General features: G+C 54.1%; 5 protein-coding genes across 5 annotated transcripts; 3 read left to right on the forward strand and 2 right to left on the reverse strand.

Moving 5' to 3' along the window:
* The first annotated feature begins 1,202 nt into the window (after positions 1-1,202).
* Positions 1,203-3,744, forward strand: K460DRAFT_44408 (acetate--CoA ligase). Its single transcript, XM_040938430.1, has 5 exons — positions 1,203-1,465; positions 1,637-2,831; positions 2,883-3,143; positions 3,190-3,319; positions 3,367-3,744. The coding sequence occupies exons 1-5, from the start codon at positions 1,374-1,376 to the stop codon at positions 3,684-3,686; spliced, it is 1,998 nt and encodes a 665-aa protein (XP_040794519.1). The 5' UTR covers positions 1,203-1,373; the 3' UTR covers positions 3,687-3,744.
* An 834-nt stretch (positions 3,745-4,578) lies between these two features.
* Positions 4,579-7,050, forward strand: K460DRAFT_401956 (ADAM 8 precursor; the record flags this gene model as incomplete). Its single annotated transcript, XM_040936481.1, has 2 exons — positions 4,579-6,603; positions 6,661-7,050. The coding sequence occupies 2 exons, from the start codon at positions 4,579-4,581 to the stop codon at positions 7,048-7,050; spliced, it is 2,415 nt and encodes an 804-aa protein (XP_040794520.1).
* A 706-nt stretch (positions 7,051-7,756) lies between these two features.
* Positions 7,757-11,057, reverse strand: K460DRAFT_401957 (WD domain-containing protein; the record flags this gene model as incomplete). The annotated part of the gene is made up of 2 exons (XM_040936482.1): positions 7,757-10,459; positions 10,509-11,057. 2 exons carry the CDS (start codon positions 11,055-11,057, stop codon positions 7,757-7,759), a joined length of 3,252 nt encoding a protein of 1,083 aa, XP_040794521.1.
* Positions 11,058-11,661: 604 nt separating this feature from the next.
* Positions 11,662-13,683, reverse strand: K460DRAFT_299563 (MFS general substrate transporter). Its single transcript, XM_040929801.1, has 5 exons — positions 13,322-13,683; positions 12,972-13,234; positions 12,791-12,923; positions 12,175-12,743; positions 11,662-12,116 (listed from the first exon to the last, which is right to left on the reverse strand). Exons 1-5 carry the CDS (start codon positions 13,413-13,415, stop codon positions 11,886-11,888), a joined length of 1,290 nt encoding a protein of 429 aa, XP_040794522.1. The 5' UTR covers positions 13,416-13,683; the 3' UTR covers positions 11,662-11,885.
* A 541-nt stretch (positions 13,684-14,224) lies between these two features.
* K460DRAFT_325401 (AAA-domain-containing protein) lies at positions 14,225-18,162 on the forward strand. Its single transcript, XM_040930589.1, has 2 exons — positions 14,225-16,224; positions 16,275-18,162. Exons 1-2 carry the CDS (start codon positions 14,324-14,326, stop codon positions 18,052-18,054), a joined length of 3,681 nt encoding a protein of 1,226 aa, XP_040794523.1. The 5' UTR covers positions 14,225-14,323; the 3' UTR covers positions 18,055-18,162.
* Positions 18,163-18,369: the final 207 nt, after the last annotated feature.

Raw genomic sequence — 18,369 nt, forward strand, 5'->3', positions numbered from 1 at the left:
ACGTTCTCCTATTGGCCCCCATTGATGCGTGAAAGCAAAAACGCCGGCCAATGCAACGAAGGGAACACTTGTCGAACACATGAAAGCTTAGCGTGAACCGCCACACACTATTCTTGTCGGATCATGGTATATCGCTTCGAGCATCCATCATATTCCAATACGCTGTCTAGTACCCGGAGAAGAGAAGAGTCAGCAGCGCGGATAGCCGTATGAGGAAGAATTGCCGGTGCCGGTGCCTCGGGCGATCATGGCTGCTTCCCCAGGTCCGACGTGTGCTTACGGGATGGCGTCGAGTAGGCGCAAGTACAGAGGAGAGTAGCACACCATGAGCGCTCTATGGGGTGATTTATTGTACGATGTAAGTATGACGAGTGTAAGCTGTTCCCTCGAGAGGTATGTTCAAGGCGTTTGTGGAGTCACACCAAGCTTTGTGTGAATGCTTCGTCTCTAGCAGCCTACAGATATGCGCTACTGGGCGTAACAAACGTGAATTTGGCTGCTGCAATGCGCCAATCCGGACCTCCATGTGGAATCAATCTACGTCTCTGTCATTTGGGTGGCTAGAGTAAGGTAGTTCGGACCTCGTGTGCGCAGGGGAGCTCCCCGCACCACCAAGCACGCCCATTTGCGCAACCGTACCAAAGCAGACAAGGCGGGCGAGCAGTCATCAAATAACAACCGCCTCGAGCACATTGGCAGCTCCCGATCAGCGCACTATTGCCTCTTGCCATGGAGGCCGCGGCTGCGGTTAACTGGTGGCCAGCCGGAGAAACGGAGGACATCACAGGGCCTGAGGGGGGAGGATGCGGGTTGGTAAGTGGCTCCCGCTCATTGAATAAGGAGCTGTGGGCCCATGGAGCCAGACAAAGGGGCCCAGGCAGTAGACGCATTTCCATGTCCCCGCGATGAGCGCACAACACGAGGGGTAAAAGGGACCGGCAGCATATAGCGAGTGAGCGAGCGGGCTGGGGAGAAAGCAGCAATAAGCTCATAAGGGAGCCGTTCGCCCATTGCATTCGTCGCCTCATCATCACTACCACTACCACCACTACCACCACCCTCTTACCGTCTGGTGTCCCATCTCAGCCCTAGCCCACAATAACAGCTCCACTTGGACTGGCACCTGTTCTCCGAGCTCTGTACCGCCTCCAGTAGCTTCAGCTTAACGGGGCCCCTGCGGCAATCAAGCATCCCGCCGAGCCCTTTACCCGGAATTGACAACATATATCCACTCTAGAGACGCTTCTTGCTGTCGTCTGCGCCGACTGAAGCTCTGCCCTGGTGTCGTGAAGCTTCCAAACCACCCGCCTCGCCCAGTTGGACGCCCCTCCCTCCCTCGACCCCACCAGGCTACCTATCTCCGCGCCACCGCAATGTCCGAAGGAGACACCAAGCCGCCCAGTGCGCCTGTAGTAGCCGAGGCGCACGAGGTCGACACGTTCCACGTCCCCAAGGCCTTCTTCGAGTGAGTTCTTTTGTGTAGTGGTCCATTGCATCCTGTCAGTCCAGTTGCGAGAGAGCAGAGCGGGGTGACCCCGCCACGCCGAGCCATTCACATCGCTGCCAGAGCAATCACCCCCCCAATTTCGAAACGAGACAGTCTGGTTAGACACAGTAGCTAACTTCGAAACCACAGCAAGCACCCCCACTCGAAGCCACATCTTGAGAACCTCGAAGAATACCAGAAGCTGTACAAGGAGTCCATTACCGACCCAAAGGGCTTCTGGGGCAAACTCGCACGCGACCTGCTCACCTGGGAGCGCGACTTTCAGACGGTACACGCCGGCAGCTTCGAGCACGGCGACAATGCCTGGTTCCTCGAGGGCAGGCTGAATGCCAGCTACAACTGCGTCGACAGACATGCCTTCAAGAACCCAGACAAGCCCGCCATCATCTACGAGGCCGACGATGCTGGCGATGGCCGCATCATTTCATACGGAGAGCTCCTGCGCCAGGTGTCCAAGCTGGCCTACACACTCAAGGAGATGGGCGTGAGAAAAGGCGACACAGTGGCCCTCTACCTGCCCATGATTCCCGAGGCCGTCATCGCATTCTTGGCCTGCTCCCGCATTGGCGCTGTCCACTCTGTTGTCTTTGCAGGCTTCTCGTCTGACTCCCTACGCGACCGTATCATTGACGCAGAGTCCAAGGTCGTCATCACCACCGACGAGGGCAAGCGCGGTGGCAAGACCATCAGCACCAAGAAGATTGTTGACGAGGCGCTCAAACAGTGCCCCGATGTCAGCCACTGCCTGGTCTACAAGCGCACTGGCACAGAGATCCCCTGGACCAAGGGCCGCGACTGGTGGTGGCACGAGGAGGTGGACAAGTACCCCAACTACATTGCACCCGAGCCCATGAACTCGGAAGATCCGCTCTTCTTGCTGTACACGTCTGGGTCGACAGGCAAGCCCAAGGGCGTAATGCACACAACCGGTGGCTACCTCATTGGGGCAGCAGCGACCGGCAAGTATGTGTTTGACATCCACGACAACGACGTCTTCTTCTGCGGTGGCGATGTAGGCTGGATTACAGGCCACACGTACGTCGTGTACGCACCTCTGCTCCTCGGTGTCGCGACGGTCGTTTTTGAGGGCACGCCCGCATATCCAAACTTCTCGCGCTACTGGGACATTGTCGACAAGTACAACGTCAGCCAGTTTTATGTTGCTCCCACTGCGCTACGATTGCTCAAGCGCGCGGGTGACCAGCACGTCAAGCACAAGATGAAGAACCTCAGAATTCTTGGATCCGTCGGCGAGCCAATTGCTGCTGAGGTCTGGAAATGGTACTTTGAGATTGTTGGCAAAGAAGAGGCACACGTTGTCGACGTAAGGACTATGTGATCCTGATCCCGAATCAATGCTAATCTGTGTGTATAGACTTACTGGCAAACCGAGACGGGCTCCCATGTCATTACCCCTCTCGGTGGGGTTACGCCCACGAAGCCCGGATCAGCCTCCCTCCCGTTCTTCGGTATCGAGCCCGCCATCATAGACCCCGTGTCTGGCGAGGAGATTCACGGCAACGATGTCGAGGGTGTGCTAGCCTTCAAGCAGCCGTGGCCTAGCATGGCTCGCACAGTCTGGGGAGCACACAAGCGATACATGGAGACATACCTGAACGTGTACAAGGGCTACTACGTGAGTGCGGCCACGCATGATATGGAACGACGACTAATACTAACAGTTCACTGGCGATGGTGCTGGACGTGACCACGAGGGCTACTACTGGATCCGAGGGCGCGTGGATGACGTGGTGAACGTCTCTGGACACAGACTGTCCACTGCTGAGATTGAAGCAGCGCTCATCGAGCACCGTACGTCTTTTAACCCCATGCTTAAGTCCGTGCTAACAACTCTGCAGACCAGGTTGCCGAAGCCGCAGTCGTCGGTATTAGCGACGAGCTCACGGGCCAAGCGGTCAACGCTTTCGTAGCGCTGAAAGAGGGCAACGAGACGAGCGACCAGGTAAAGAAAGATTTGATCCTGCAAGTGCGCAAGTCAATTGGGCCATTTGCTGCACCCAAGGCCATTTTCGTAGTTCCAGATTTGCCCAAGACGCGGTCCGGAAAGATCATGCGTCGCATCTTGCGTAAGATCTTGGCGGGAGAAGAAGACCAACTGGGCGACATCACAACGGTAAGCCATACTTTTCACATAGTCGGCCCTGCTTCGGGGTGTTGACGATGACGCGTTCGTGGTGGGGTAGTCCGGGCTAACGGCATCTTGCAGCTTTCGGATCCGTCGGTGGTTGATAAAATCATCGACATTGTGCACCAGTCCAAAAAGAAATAGTTGGCTCAACTTGGCGAGGGTCGAAGGGTGGTGTCTGCATGTGTGTAAGTGGTTGAGATGGCAACGAACAAGGACTCGGCGGCGCTCAGGTAGGCCGAGGGGGGAGCCAGACGACGACGCTTCTGATTAGGCGGCTGAAGGGAAGGGCTTTGTTGATAGTATAGTTGGATGGATGACAAGCGCCGAGTACCAGCGGCTTTGACGGCGAGGCGCAGGCATTGTGCGTGTGGGTGCCGATGCAGCGCAATGTACGGATACCTTTTTTGATGGTTTGACAGGCGCATCTATGTTTAGTAGTAGGCCTATTTCTCAATGGACGAGTTTAGTTGGTGTTCCTGCGTGGGTGCGACGTGCAACCTGCGACATGCGACCCAGACGCGCGACTGATACCAAACTATACTTACTATACAGACAACAGCAGGTATAGTAGCCGACGGTGTGCATCAATCGGCCTCAGACGTGCAAGGAATCGTCCGGGGCAGCAAAGTTTCATTCGCGTCGCGCCCAGGCCCATGTTCCGCCAGCCGGACGCCAAGAGGGATGGCTTAGGGCTGTGCACTGTACGATTACGCCTCCCCCATTGTCGCTCACCCTCGCTTTTGGTCTGCATCGTTTGGTTTGCCTCTACTATTAGCGTCTCTTCTGTATCTATACGTACCTTTGCCCGACCCATGACGTTCGCTGCGTTGTTGTAGTTTCGCCTTTTCCCTCCTTTTCCAAACATCATCTTCTCTCTCCTGCTGCTGCCAGTTCCCCGGAACGCAGAGCCTCGCCGTCCGGAATGCGAATCCTCCATGGTGTCACTACCGCCGTCACGGTTGCCCTCGCCACAGTAGCAGCCGCTTCATCAAATGCCCGCGCGCCGCTCAGGAGCATAGCGCTCGCAAAGAATGCCGACATCCTCACCCCTAACCACCGCGCAACCGCCGTATCGACCTTCGACGTAGCCTTCGAAGTCTCCGGGCAACGCATACGCCTCAGCCTTGAGCCGAACCACGACCTCTTCGTAGATGGCGGACGGATATCCTACCTGAATGCAGACGGCAGCATAGCACAGGCGGATCCCATAGACCGGCTGCAACACAAAATCTACAAGGGCACAGCATGGGCCAGGAGGGGGAATCGCTGGGACAAGGTGGGCTGGGCGCGCATAGGGCTCCAGCAGGACGGGCTACACCCGCTGTTTGAGGGCACCTTCACGGTGCAGGACGACCACCACCACGTCAAGCTGTCGTCGAATTACAAGGCCACTCGCATGGACGAAGATCCGGACATTGATTTGCGCGACGACGAATACATGGTCGTCTTCAGGGACTCGGACATGGGCATCTGGGACGAGCACTCTGAGCTGAGGAAGAGATCAGCAAGCGTTGGGTGCCCGGCTGATGAGCTCGTCTTCAACACGCACGAGGACCACCCCATATATGCCAGCATGCGCGCGCGCGATGTCGGCTTCTCCGCTGCACCCATCTCGTCTCTCTTCGGAAAGCGACAGATTGACGGCCAGCCTGGCGGAAACGGTGCCGGTGTCAACCTGGTATCGACGATTGGAAACACCGCTGGATGTCCCACCACCCGCAAGGTTGCGCTAGTCGGCGTCGCTGTAGACTGCACCTATATTCAGTCGTTCAATCGAGACAAAAACCTGACGCAGCAGAACGTGATCCGGCAGATGAACGCCGCCTCTGAGCTCTTCGAGAGCACCTTCAACATCTCGCTTGGACTGGCCAACCTCATCGTCCCCGAGGCAGAGTGCCCGACCTCGCAACAGCAAGCTACCCCATGGAATCAAGGCTGCAGCGGCAACATCAAGATCCAGGACCGCCTAAATCTCTTCTCGCAGTGGAGAGGACAGCAAAATGACCAATATTCCCACTGGACACTCTTGTCCACCTGCAACACGGGTTCTGCAGTCGGCCTAGCCTGGCTCGGCCAAGCCTGCACATCAGGCTCACAGGGCAACAACGGAAAGTCCAACGAAACGGTTGCCGGCGCCAATGTCGTTATCCGAACTTCCACAGAGTGGCAGGTCATTGCCCATGAGACTGGCCACACGTACGGTGCCGTTCACGACTGCACGGCCGACCAATGCGCCAACTCGAACATTGTCAACTCCCAGCAGTGTTGCCCGCTCAGCGCTGGCACCTGTAACGCGGGAGCGGGCTTCATCATGAACCCATCCACCGCTGAAGGTATCACCCGCTTCTCGGCTTGCTCAATTGGAAACGTCTGCTCAGCTCTACTCCGCAACAGCGTCAAGTCGTCTTGCTTCACTAACAACAAGGATGTCACCACCATCACAGGCCAGACGTGCGGCAATGGCATTGTAGAAGGCGACGAGCAGTGTGATTGCGGCGGCGATACGGGATGTGCCAACAACAAGTGCTGCGACCCAAAGACGTGCAAATTCAAAAATAGTGCCGTCTGCGATGACTCGAACGAGGACTGTTGCAGGGACTGCAAGTTCGCCCCCGCGAACACGGTGTGCCGTAAAAGCGTTGGCGAATGCGATCCCCAGGAAACATGTACTGGGAGCGGCCCGTATTGCCCCAAGGATCAGACCAAGGAGGATGGCGCAGGCTGCGGCAATGGAATGAGCTGTGCCAGCGGACAGTGCACATCGAGAGATATGCAGTGCAAGACGGTCATGGGCAGCTATACCAAGGGCAACGATACCTATGCCTGTGACAACAGCAACTGCATGCTTAGCTGCGCAAGTCCACAGTTTGGTAGTAATGTGTGCTATGGGCTTCAGCAAAACTTCCTCGACGGTACGCCGTGTACCGCCGGTGGACGCTGCAGCAATGTAAGTTTTCCAACGTCCACATAGATTTAATCGCTTCCCCGTACTGACTTGAAGTAGGGCCAATGTAAAGGCGGCTCCATAGGCAAAGAAATCAGTTCCTGGATCGACCGCCACCTCGGCCTCGTCATCGGCCTCGCAGCCGGTATCGGCGGCCTCATCGTTCTGTGCATCCTCAACTGCTGCTGGCGCTCCTACCGCCGCCGCAGTAAACTGAAGAAGTACGCTGCGGCTGCAGCGCCACACCCCGATGCATTCCGCGGTCCACCACAGAACCGCGGACCCATGAGTCCGCCTGGAACCGGCACCGGCATCCCACTCATGAGCCAGCAGAACGGCGGCTGGGCAGCGGGCCCACCTCCCATGCAGGGCCAGTGGGGACCAAATCCAAACCACAACGTACCTGCTCCACCACCCTTGGCACATAGAAGTTCTGTGCGATATGCGTAAAGCGTCGTGACTTGTCCTTGTAAACATCTACAATCATTTACAACCAGCGGTTAAAAGACCAGGGTTTCTTTTTTTGGGCGTTCATTTTGTTTGTTTTTTAAATTATCCCCTAGGAAGATCGATCGCATCGTATGGCGTTTTTGGGGGGGGTTAGCTATATGGCGCCCCCCCGCTTTTGCATTTTGGAAGAATTGGACCTAGCTTGTTGCAGAGAAACTGGATGCAGTGTATATCCGTCTATCCACTTTTCGGGGAGAAGATTTTCTTGTGTTATATAGCTAGCACTAGATCACACATACCACTACTCACTGTTCCATTGACTAAACCTCACTCACCCACTCATCAAGATGTGAAGCACTTCTGACTTGCTCAGACCAATTGATTGTGTTCTCTTGCTCAGACAAGGAATATTAATAAACTACGATTAAGCAGGAAGTAATCGATCGTTGTTAGGGATATAGGCTCATCCCTAGCAATACCACCAAACGCATTACTCCAATAAGATAAGAATAAATCCCATCTGTCTGCCCTCTGTATCCTGAACGCCTGAAGATTCCTTGACTCCGTTCCACCATTGTGCTGCATATCTCATCAAGATCAGGCGTGATTCCCCCCCTTCCTCGTCCCCCATCCCCGTTAACCTTATTAATAAACGCCACCATGCCTAAAAGATTCCGCTCTTCCAAATGGTCATGGAGTGAGCCCTTTACTCAATCACCAGTTTCTCCGTAGTCTCCAAGACGAGCGCGTCAACAGGCGCTTCTTGCGTACAAGGGCTGACCATGCCCGAGCTGCTACCTCCTCTCGCTCGTTGCGGATCGCGCCCTGAGACAGGCGACTCTGCGCCTTCTGAGAAGTTGCCCACGCTGTTCTCGCGAACACGCTGGGCGACGCTCGCGGCAATCTTATCGTCGAGCATGTTGACCAGTCTTTCCGAGTACTGATCGAGAAGCTTGACTATGACCGTCTCGTCAAGCTCTTTGGACTTGACGCGTTCACCAATCACTCGCGCCGTCGCTGCAAGCTCTCGCTCGACTTCTCTCGCCAGGTCCGAGTTGAGGGTTTCGGAGCTATTCGCGAGGCGCTTTCGGTAGGCGCGAAGGGTTCTACAGAGACTCTCGGTCGAGGCACCGATTGTGCCAAACTCGCTCGTTGGAGCCTTTGCACGAGCCCGTACGTCCATGGACGCGCGTCTCTTGGCAATCTGCGGGTTGCGAGGGCTGGGCGGTGACGGTGAGCGGTTTTTGTTCTTGCGAACGGTCCCTTGGCCCCACACTGCTGTTCGGCCCTCTCGTGCATTGCCTTGCATGGGCGACGGATCGAGCTTGGGTGTCTGGGCGAGGGAGAACTTGGACACTCTCTTGCGGAGCTTGGGTGACCTGCCACCGGTCGGCGTACTGGTAGGTGTAGCATCTCCATCCTCGGATGAGCGCTGGAATCGGGCTAGTTCCGACTGTGAGAACACACGTCGTAGAGGGGGCCTGTTTGCCAGCAAGTCTTTGTTGGACGGTGTATTTGGTCCCAGCAGATCCATTGATTTGGAGAGATCATGGCGGTTATGCGCTTGTAGAGCCAAGCCCCAGACGAACATGGTCCCGTCTACTGCAACCGTGACGAGAGACTTCTCGCTCGACTCGCCGTCAGCAGTGCCGGACGATTGGATTAGAGCAATGTCCGAGACACCCTCAGTGTGACCCCAGTCGCGAGCAACCAACGAGCCGTTCTCGTCATATACTCGGATCGACTTGTCTGTGCTTGATACTCCAGCGATCAAGGGAGAGCTCCAGCCGCGTGGAATATGGACCAACGAGGTCAAAACCACAGCATCGCCTCCGTCCGTGTCACATGAGCGGAAATTGCTCAGACATTGGCCATTTTGCGTGTCATACTTGTGCACTTGACGATCGATCGTTGATATGAGCAGAGCGTCGTTCTGATCCACGTCCCATGCCATTGACACAGGAGAGGCCTTTAACATGATCGCTCGCAACATCACAAACGCCCGGATCGTTCCACGCTCTTCTTCACGAGAGACTAGTTCGCGCACCACGAGGCTGCGATCACTGGATGATGATACCAAACGTGTTCCATTTTGAGAGAAGGTTACTCCGTTGACGGCTCCCACGTGTTCATCGAGCGTCTGCAGAAGGTCCCAGGTCTCATTTGTCCGTGTAAAAACCTGCACAGTACGGTCCCGGCTGGCGCAAGCGACGAAGCAGAAGTCTTCTTCCTCGTGTATGGCAATACTGGTAATTTCGCTTGCGTGTGCCTTGAGCTCAAATGCACTCGTGGTCGTTTTGCAGTCGATGATCCTCAACACACCCAGCTTGTCCCCTGCAACTAGAAAGTTGCCATCAGCCGAGGCACGCACCGTCCTCAGCTCGTTAGGAATGGCATCAGGGCCTTCGATCTGCTCCAGTGGCACTTGGAGCGAACCTTTGGACGTACCCTGACTCCAAAAGATAATGGTCCCGTCGGCAGCCCATGTGTAGTAAGAAGCATTCAAAATGTTTGGCTGTGAGAGACCGGCCTCTACTCCTAGCACAGCATCGCCGTGCGCAGGCAAAATGTGGATGCCGTCGCCAACGATGGATTCATCGTCGGCAGGGCATAGATGCGATAAGCGAATAGCGCGCTGTGAGTCCACAGTAACAATATAGTTGGTGAGACAACCGATCGCGCCAACCTGGTTACAATTCGTTACAGAAACCGTCGGCGAGTCGACGCGGGGCTGAGGGGATGGCGGCGGTGTTAGCAATCCAATGATGTTGCTAATATCAATCGTCTTGAGTCCTCCATGACTACCCGCGAGGTGGAGACGCCCTTTGACATCAACTGCTGTGGCGCTGACGGCAAATCCAGCATCCATCAACTTTACGAAACGCTGATCCGAATCCGAATCATCCACAAGGCAAACATCTCCCTTGTCTGTAGTCACGATTGCTTTGTTAAGTGCTACAGCAACGACGCTCGTGAAGGTGCCATCTTTCAGACCCTCAAGGATGCAGTTTCTGCCTGGTAATGCCCTGTGCATGGAGCTCGACAGGAGAGATAGCTCGCTCTGACGAGACTTGGCGACTCGCAGCGTAGAGTTTGAATCGTCGGGTTTCCAGACTTTGACGTGCCGGGTGCCAACGGTGATCAACTTGTTCCCCATCCAGGCCATGCGATTGATGTTACTGACGCATTTATTGCTGGCATACAGCGAAGCCGCACCCGTGCGAGAGTTGATACTCCAGATATACAGAAAGCCATCGTTCACGGAACCCAAGCTGGCCAGATAACGAGAATCAGGGCTGAAGGCTACACAGTTCACTCCAAAGGTATGATCTGAGAGCGAGGTCAGGGGTGTGTCCGAGGATGCGTCTGGTGAGGTGGAGAAGATGAGTACTCGTGGTTTGTAGCCAGTCTAATCTACGTCAGCGGAGTACAGTCCGATTTCCCTGTAATCAGCGTACCTCTCCTACAGCCAGAAATTTCCCGTCAGGACTGAAGCTAACACATGTTGCTGCCTTGATCTTCTCTTTCAATGTCCATGCCCTACTGCTGGGTGAATCCGCCCAGTCATTGGCAGCTGGTGATGCCAGCGGAGAACCACCTACGCCAGCATCGCGAAGAGAAGCCGCGGTTCGGTTGCGGCTTTCGTTCTGTGTGGGCGTGGAGGGCCCTCCATATATCGACGCAGAGGGATTCAATGGGTTCGTAGTCGGTCGTGCGCGGTAGAAGCGCTGAGAGACATTATGCTCCTCGTCAATGGAAGCGATGACAGCTGCAGCGCCTGCCGTGTATGCGAAACAATTCCCCGACGGGAGGCTGTCGAAGGCATTGGCAGAGCTTGTAGTAGTGCCAATGACCTGGCGCAGGGCAAGGTTGGCTTCGGTGCGGCTTGACTTCACGGGCGAGCGCAGCGGGGTGTGCTTGAGGAATGGTGAGGGCGAGGGATTGAGCTTGATGCCCGTGCCGATGGCAGGGCTCATCATCCTGGCGTTGGAGGGAGTAAGCGACATCGCTTCCTCCAGGTTGATAGTAGAAGAAGTTTGCGATGGGTAGCAGACATATCTCAGGTAAACGTCATGGCACTAGGTGCGCTTGCTGTAGGGGCGTGGAATTCGCGTGGTTGGTGAGGGAATCTCTGGCACGCGGCTACAAGCAGCTAGAGGGAAGCCCGACCCACGGTGAAGCTGCTGTAAGATATGAAGCGTGAGTATAGGAGCAATTGGGCGAAAGGGACGCGTATCTGGAGGTGAGATGGAGCGACGAGGATCCCTGCAGCTTCAGCAGCGCCTGCAGTGAAGGAGAACGTGCATCCGAGAGTGAATTGGGCCCAGCAGCACTTTTGCTTTCAGCGGTCAACACACGCGGAAGCGACCATCACCGTGCACAGACGCGAGCCCTCCTCAGGAACCAAGCCCAGCGACAGCCATTCACACGCTTTCGCTAGATCCATCACCATGCATCATCACAATCAATCACACTTCAACGTTCCCGCGCGAGGTGGTTCGACATGCATGATACTACTCCTGTACGGCTAGCTACTATCCAGCCCCTGCCGAACGCAGGTGCCCGTCGCTGTGTCGTACAGAGCATGGGTTACCTGGCCTACGAACCGAACGTCTATACTATCACGTAGAATGCTCCCATCAGCGATACGGACATGAACTCCCTGGCGACAAACATGAGAAAGGCACGATGCAGGATGGCACAGTAGAGTGTGTTTAATCTCTTTGTGTAGGTGTACTACGGGAGATCTTTGAGCCTGTCAAAGCAGCAACCCAGTCAAACTGGCCAGCAGTCTATCCTCCACAACATGCTTCTGCCACACCCCCAATCCATCCTCAGCGAGCCCGTTTCCACCCAACATTTTTCGCGTCTATCCGTCGAACGTTCAAAAGACATATAAAAGAGATAGTCAACAAGGCAGCTGTATAGACGATGGGCTTGGTAAAGTCCCTGCCACTCAGGTGCTTGTCGGCTACTTTGGACACCAAAGCGCCTGCGATAGGAACGCCTACGACATATCCTACCCCTCTGATGGAAGTCATCGCACCGTTCTTGGGATAGTACATCTGAAAACGGAGACGAGATTAGTGTATGTCTCATGCAGGCCGTACAAGGAAGGCTTACCTCATCGCCAAACATCTCTTTCTGTGCCGAATTCATCACGGTGTTAAATACTCCGTTGATGAGACCATGACAAACGCTCATGCCGATATACAGTCCCAGCTTGCCCGTCAGGGCTGAAGGAAGCCAGAGCGCCCATGTTGCTAAGGCGTACACGGCAGTAGCTATCATCAGCGTGTTTTGATGTCCGATTTTGTCTGCGAGGGCACCAGCACCTAGTCTCGATGGGATCCCTATGCCGCTATTGAGAGCCAGCAAATACGAAGCCTGCTTGACACTAGTACCCAAAGCTTGTGAAAATGCGGGCCCAAAGGTCATCGGGATTGCCAGCGTCAGCGGGTGTATGAGGTTCACCAGCGCAAGAGAGGTAAATAAAGGGTCTTTGAAGGCCCTCCAGCCGACCATTTCTGTACTCCGCTTTTCGAATTTTCGAGGCGGAAGGGCTAGTGCACTGGCGACGGATAAGAGCACGGAACTGCAAACAGCCAAGATTCCGAGTGTTGATCTTGTGCCGACCTTCTCCAAAAGGCCTGTTATTGCAAAGGAGAACGTCGTCCCGCCCAAAGCAGCAGCTGTTCTTGTCAGCACTCGTTTGCACACGCTTGGGGACTGCACGTACCTGCGTACATGGTCCCTTGCGCAAGCCCACTTCGCCGTGGGAAGTACTCGGGAAGGATGGGCGAAAGAATGTAGTTTAATACGCCCGACCCAAGCCCGACGAGAATGCCCTGGCAGCCAAACAGAACCCATATCTATAGCCAGGTCAGTACTAGTCACTAAAACATTGCGTATGCTCTTACACTGTGGCTTGCAGCTGCCATTGCCAGACCGAACGTGATGAAAGTAGTTCCGACAAAGCAAAATGTTCGGATATGCCTCCCTATCCGCGGCAGGTGCGGATAATAAAACACACCAAAGACGGCGACGAGACCTCCGTTTCCCAGAGAGCCGATCGATGAGATCAGAGCCCGTCTCGTCATCTCGTCTTGTTGGAGTACACCATCGCGCACGGCTTCTATGCGTCCATAGTGCGCCTGGAACACGCCAAATGATTGTACGAAGCCTATCATGGTTAATACTCGCACTACAACGCCGGAGAGGTGGAAGATGTCTGCAAAATGCATTCCCTTCGTGCAGTCCCATCACTTACCTAAGACTGTGAACGCCACCAAGGACGTTGATAGCAGTATTCTGCACTGCTGTGACTGCGTCACCCTCTCTCCGATATTTTCTTTTGGTGGCATGACGGAGCTGGCCGGTGTGATGCGGCTCAAGTCTTGGTTATTTTGCTCTGTTGGTGGGTGTTTTGCGAGGTCTGTGGCTGTTAGCTAACTTTGAAGAACAGGCTGGGTGACCTCAGTGACCCTGCGAGGACTTTTTGGGCGTTGCAAATGTGAAGAGCATGTCGAGGCACTACTTACAGGCTTTTTCGATATCTGGAGACTGCATTTTTGCAAAAACGTAGAGGTGAAGTGTTGTGGGATCTAACAGAATCAAATGCTGTGAGAAGCTGGAATTTGAGTTCTTAAGGCTCTGCACAAGCTATCGGTCATTCTCTAAGCCTTGTGCACAGAGACCTGTTACTGTGATTCTGTTGTCATCATATTGGATTGGCAATAGTCAAGTATTCCTTGAGATGGATTTTCCATGGTTCTGGCTCCACACTGACCATTGAGAAAGTTTACATTTCAGGCAGCTGGAGTAGCATTCCGCGCCAATTGAGAGAAATGATTATTCTATTGGCAATTATGAGCATCTTAAGCTTGGTAACGAACAGCGAAGGCCCATGAGAGGAGGGTCGCTCCTGGACCCTTCACGTTCACCATGAGGTATGGTACAAGTACCATGTTAATGTGAGTCACAATGTGCGCAGGTTCATTTTATGGCTCCACGTCAAAAGTGACCGGAAGGCCGATGTGCATGTGCATTCATATTCAGTGGGAGGTAGTAATAGTATATTGGTTCGTAAATGGCAAGAACAGCCGCGACAAGCGCGCCTCTTGGCCGCGGACCCTTGCGCAGGATAATGCAGCAAAGTTGACCAAGCCATTGCCATCACCACACGGCGCATCGCTCGCTTCTCCCAAAGCCTACACTTGACCCTGTAGGCTTCTCTCCTCCCCTTTCCCCGGGAGCGCCATAAGACGTCCGTATGTACATAATCCGGTCGGCACTGCGAGCGTCCACAGGAAGACCTCCAGCGCGCTTTATCCGCGGCCGCCGCTACCCATCGATACCACGATTACGAACGTTTCATACCACACGCCCGCTCGCGCAAGCCTCGAACCCACCGCCGGCGCCAGATAACAAGCCAATTGATCCAAATGGCGTCAATAAGTCTGATCTCGAGAAGAGTGCGGCAGAGGAGGTGACAGACGCTGCAGCAGCCACTGACGACCCAGAGGTTTTGGCACAGAAGCTGCAGCGGTCGCGGGAAACATCACGCAGATACTCCGCAGCTCTACGGCGTCAGCAGCGAGGAAAGAAGGCTCAAGGTCTACCGCCTGTGCACATACCGGACTGGTTTCTGAAGAAGAGCGTCATACGGCATCAAGACTTGAACCATGGCGCACAGCAACTCAGACCTCGCGCGGTTCTCTCCGTCGATGTCAGCCATGCTGAGTCTGGTGAGCATGCAGCCTGCTCTATTCCCGTAGGGGGAGATATCGATCCTGCGCAAGCACTGTCGCGGCTCGTCCGTGGCTTGTGGAGTAGGCGCCTGGATGATCATGAGAAGCGCAAAGTCAAGAAGTATCTCGAGGAGAGAGCAGCGTTGGTCGAGAAGGCAGAATCAGCGAATGTCCCCGGTGCGAATACTGAGTCTACATCGACAAGCAAAGAAGGGCACGCAGATGTCATCACGGAAGATACTGCGTTTAATGAAGCCTGGATGAAGCTGAATAAGTTGTCGAACGATATAGATCTGGACCCCCGCAAGAAGATGGAAGCAATGAGAAGGCAGAGCGCTAAACTCGAGCGAGCGGCTTGGAGAAGAGAAGTTGCAAAGACTTGGCAGATGGGCACTTCTCGACGCCTGTCTTCTCTGGTAGTGGCAGAGATTAGAGCTACTATTGCTGCATCTCTTTCTACGTTAAGGCCAGCCGCAGGCGACTCGTTTCCTTCTGCGAAGACAAACCTCGTTCTTCATTCGCCAGCCGCTGAACATGAGAAGTCGATCGACGATTGCGTGTATACCTCTGCACTTGAAGTAGGATCCGATGTAATCGTGCTTCATGCTCAGGATCTCGCGCAGTTAGCAGCAGACTATCTTGGAGAAGGACCCGAGCCGTCGCCACGCTCGATTCGCTCATTAGGCTATGAGACATATCGACTCAGCGCCGAGCTCAACAATGCCTGTGAAGATGTAGAGGAAGTTGGCGAGGACGAATCTGACCAACATCAGCCTTCATCAGCGGATCAGTCAGAACCGGGTGCCATGCGCGGCATGCCATTTCGTCTGCCAATCATTGCCGTTACGCCTGCTTTAAGAGCACTTACTCAAAGTCTCAAACACATGCACGTGGCCTCAGCTAGCCCATTTGAGGCTTCCGCCGGTACAGCAAACGAGGAGTCGGGTCGAGCGCAGAGCCAGAGCGAACTGCAACTAGAAGACATGAAGCTTGCCGCTCTCCTGGATGCCTTGGTAGACTCGAACGACGCTAAGCAGAGTCGCGGAATTGTCGGTGATGGAAGTCCTCAGTCTCTTCAGCCCTCCGATCATTCCCGAGGGTCCTCAAAGAGTCCTGCCTTCTTCGACTATTCAATGAGCTCAGAAGGCACCGAGCTAGATTTCAATTCTACGCTGCCGACCAGCGCGACACCTGGAATCAGCATGGCTATCAAAATCGGCTCGATGTCAAGAGCACCTGAGGTCCCAAAGAATTCGAAGATCATCTATGTTAAGGACTTTAAAGAATTGAATGCTACGTACTACGGCGGCCGAATCATCCAGAAACTAGAGGAGTTGGTCCGAAAACGACGTACTGCTGGTGAGAGCATAATGATCGTTGGCAACACCTGCTCGCGTGATCTGACGCCTGAGCTCTCGGCTAGGTGAGAATACTATACACAACTTCGATTTTATACAGGCTAACAAGTCATAGTGGAGTTCGCGGCCTTCAAAGCGAAGGCGAGAGCAGCTTCTTCAGAACCATTGTCATCGCAGCAGAATCAAGCAAGAACGAGACCAGCTTTGATGAGTCTCGCGCCGCAGCCAGGAACGAGACTGCATCGGCTGATCTCCCACCCGCCGAGAAGAGCAAGTTCCGGCGCATTAACCTATCCCATATCCAAGACATGCTTCGTTCGTTAGATCCGGTGGCTGCTGCTAGTATTTCGGATATGGAAAAAAGTGTTCAACACTTCCGTTCATGGGCCCCGATCTTTTCCGATTCGTACTTCAACAGGGTACTAACATACGATGAGGTCCACCGAATAGCGCTCACAAGTCTTGGTTTACTTATCACAAGCCCAAATAGCGAGGCAGCGACGTCTAAAAGCACTCCGTCTCAGTTGACTTGGGCACATGTCGCGCTTTCTATGGGCTTGTTGAAAGCGAGTGACATTGTCAAGTATGCGTACTTTGACAGAGCGGCGGAGATGCCGAAGAGGCCTCAAAATGCTTTCGAGACTCGCCAAGCGCAAGCCGAAGCAGAAATGGGAACCCATTCACGACCCGATGAGAAGAGCCTGCAACGTCAACGCAACTTACAGCGCATAGCCTCTACTGCGACGAAGCATGAAAAGCGACTCATGCCTGGTATTGCAGATCCAGATCAGATCAAGACGACTTTCGAACAGGTCCATGTACCTAAAGAAACGGTGGACTCTATTCGAACAATAACATCACTATCGCTACTGAGGCCAGAAGCTTTCAGCTATGGAATCTTAGCAACAGAGAAGATATCCGGTGCGCTTCTTTATGGGCCTCCGGGAACGGGCAAGACTTTACTCGCCAAGGCCGTGGCAAAAGAGAGCGGCAGTTCGGTGCTTGAAGTTTCTGGAAGCCAGATCATGGACAAGTATGTCGGTGAGGGTGAAAAGAACGTCGCTGCCATCTTCTCGCTAGCTCGAAAGATGTCGCCCTGTATTGTGTTCCTGGATGAAGCAGACGCCGTCTTCGCTTCAAGAGATGCAATGCGTGAACGAGCATCACATCGAGATATCCTGAATCAATTCCTGAAAGAGTGGGATGGGCTCAATGACCTATCAGTCTTCGTCATGGTAGCTACGAACCGACCTTTCGATCTAGACGACGCTGTGATTCGACGATTACCAAGACGGCTACTGGTCGACCTACCGACACAAACCGACAGGAAAGAGATCTTGCGCATTCATCTCAAGGGCGAACAGCTCGATGATTCAGTGGACCTTGAAGACATCTCCAAGCGCACTCCTTTCTACAGCGGCAGCGATCTCAAGAACATAGCCGTGTCCGCCGCTCTTGCCTGCGTCAAGGAAGAAAACGAACAGGCCGCCATCGCAGCAGCGAAAGCTAGCCTCGAAACGGAGCCTTCCTCTCCCTCAGAATCAACCACAGAATCAACCACAGACTCCTCCATCTCTCTTTCCTCCGACTCTATATCGACCTCGCCAATCTCTACGCAATTCCCTTCCCCGCCTTCTCAACCCCAACCGTTGCCACCACACCTTGTGCGTGGCCAATCCTACATCTTCCCCGAGAAGCGTATCCTTCACGCACGCCACTTTGACAAGGCACTTCAAGAGATCAGCGCCAGTATAAGCGAGGACATGTCTAGTCTGAGTGCGATCAAGAAATTTGACGAGCAGTACGGTGATCGCAAAGGAAACAAGAGGAAGAAGGATTTTGGCTTTGGAGTTCTAGCCGAGAGGAACGAGAGTGCTGCGAGAGTGAGGATCTAGGTTGGATTAACGGAGAGGACTGAGTTTAGTTCATTAGTAGAGAAATGGAGATGACCGGCGGTATTGTGTATATTTGTAATATAGAATTGATAATGAGTACATGATTACATTAATTACAACTTTTCAGTGATGAATCCTTAACCTGTTTGCCTGCACAATTGATCTCAGAGGCTTCTCGTTACGTTGCGCAGGTGACGTCTGCTGACTGGCATACTGCTTTCGCTTTCTCGGAGAAATGATCATCGAAGTTACCCCATTAGGAAACTCTACTGATTAACATCGATTACTGTCCGGGCGACGCGGATGCTCTTGTTT

Source organism: Cucurbitaria berberidis (genome assembly GCF_010015615.1).
Source record: "Cucurbitaria berberidis CBS 394.84 unplaced genomic scaffold K460scaffold_1, whole genome shotgun sequence".
In the NCBI taxonomy this organism is placed as follows: Eukaryota; Fungi; Ascomycota; class Dothideomycetes; order Pleosporales; family Cucurbitariaceae; genus Cucurbitaria; species Cucurbitaria berberidis.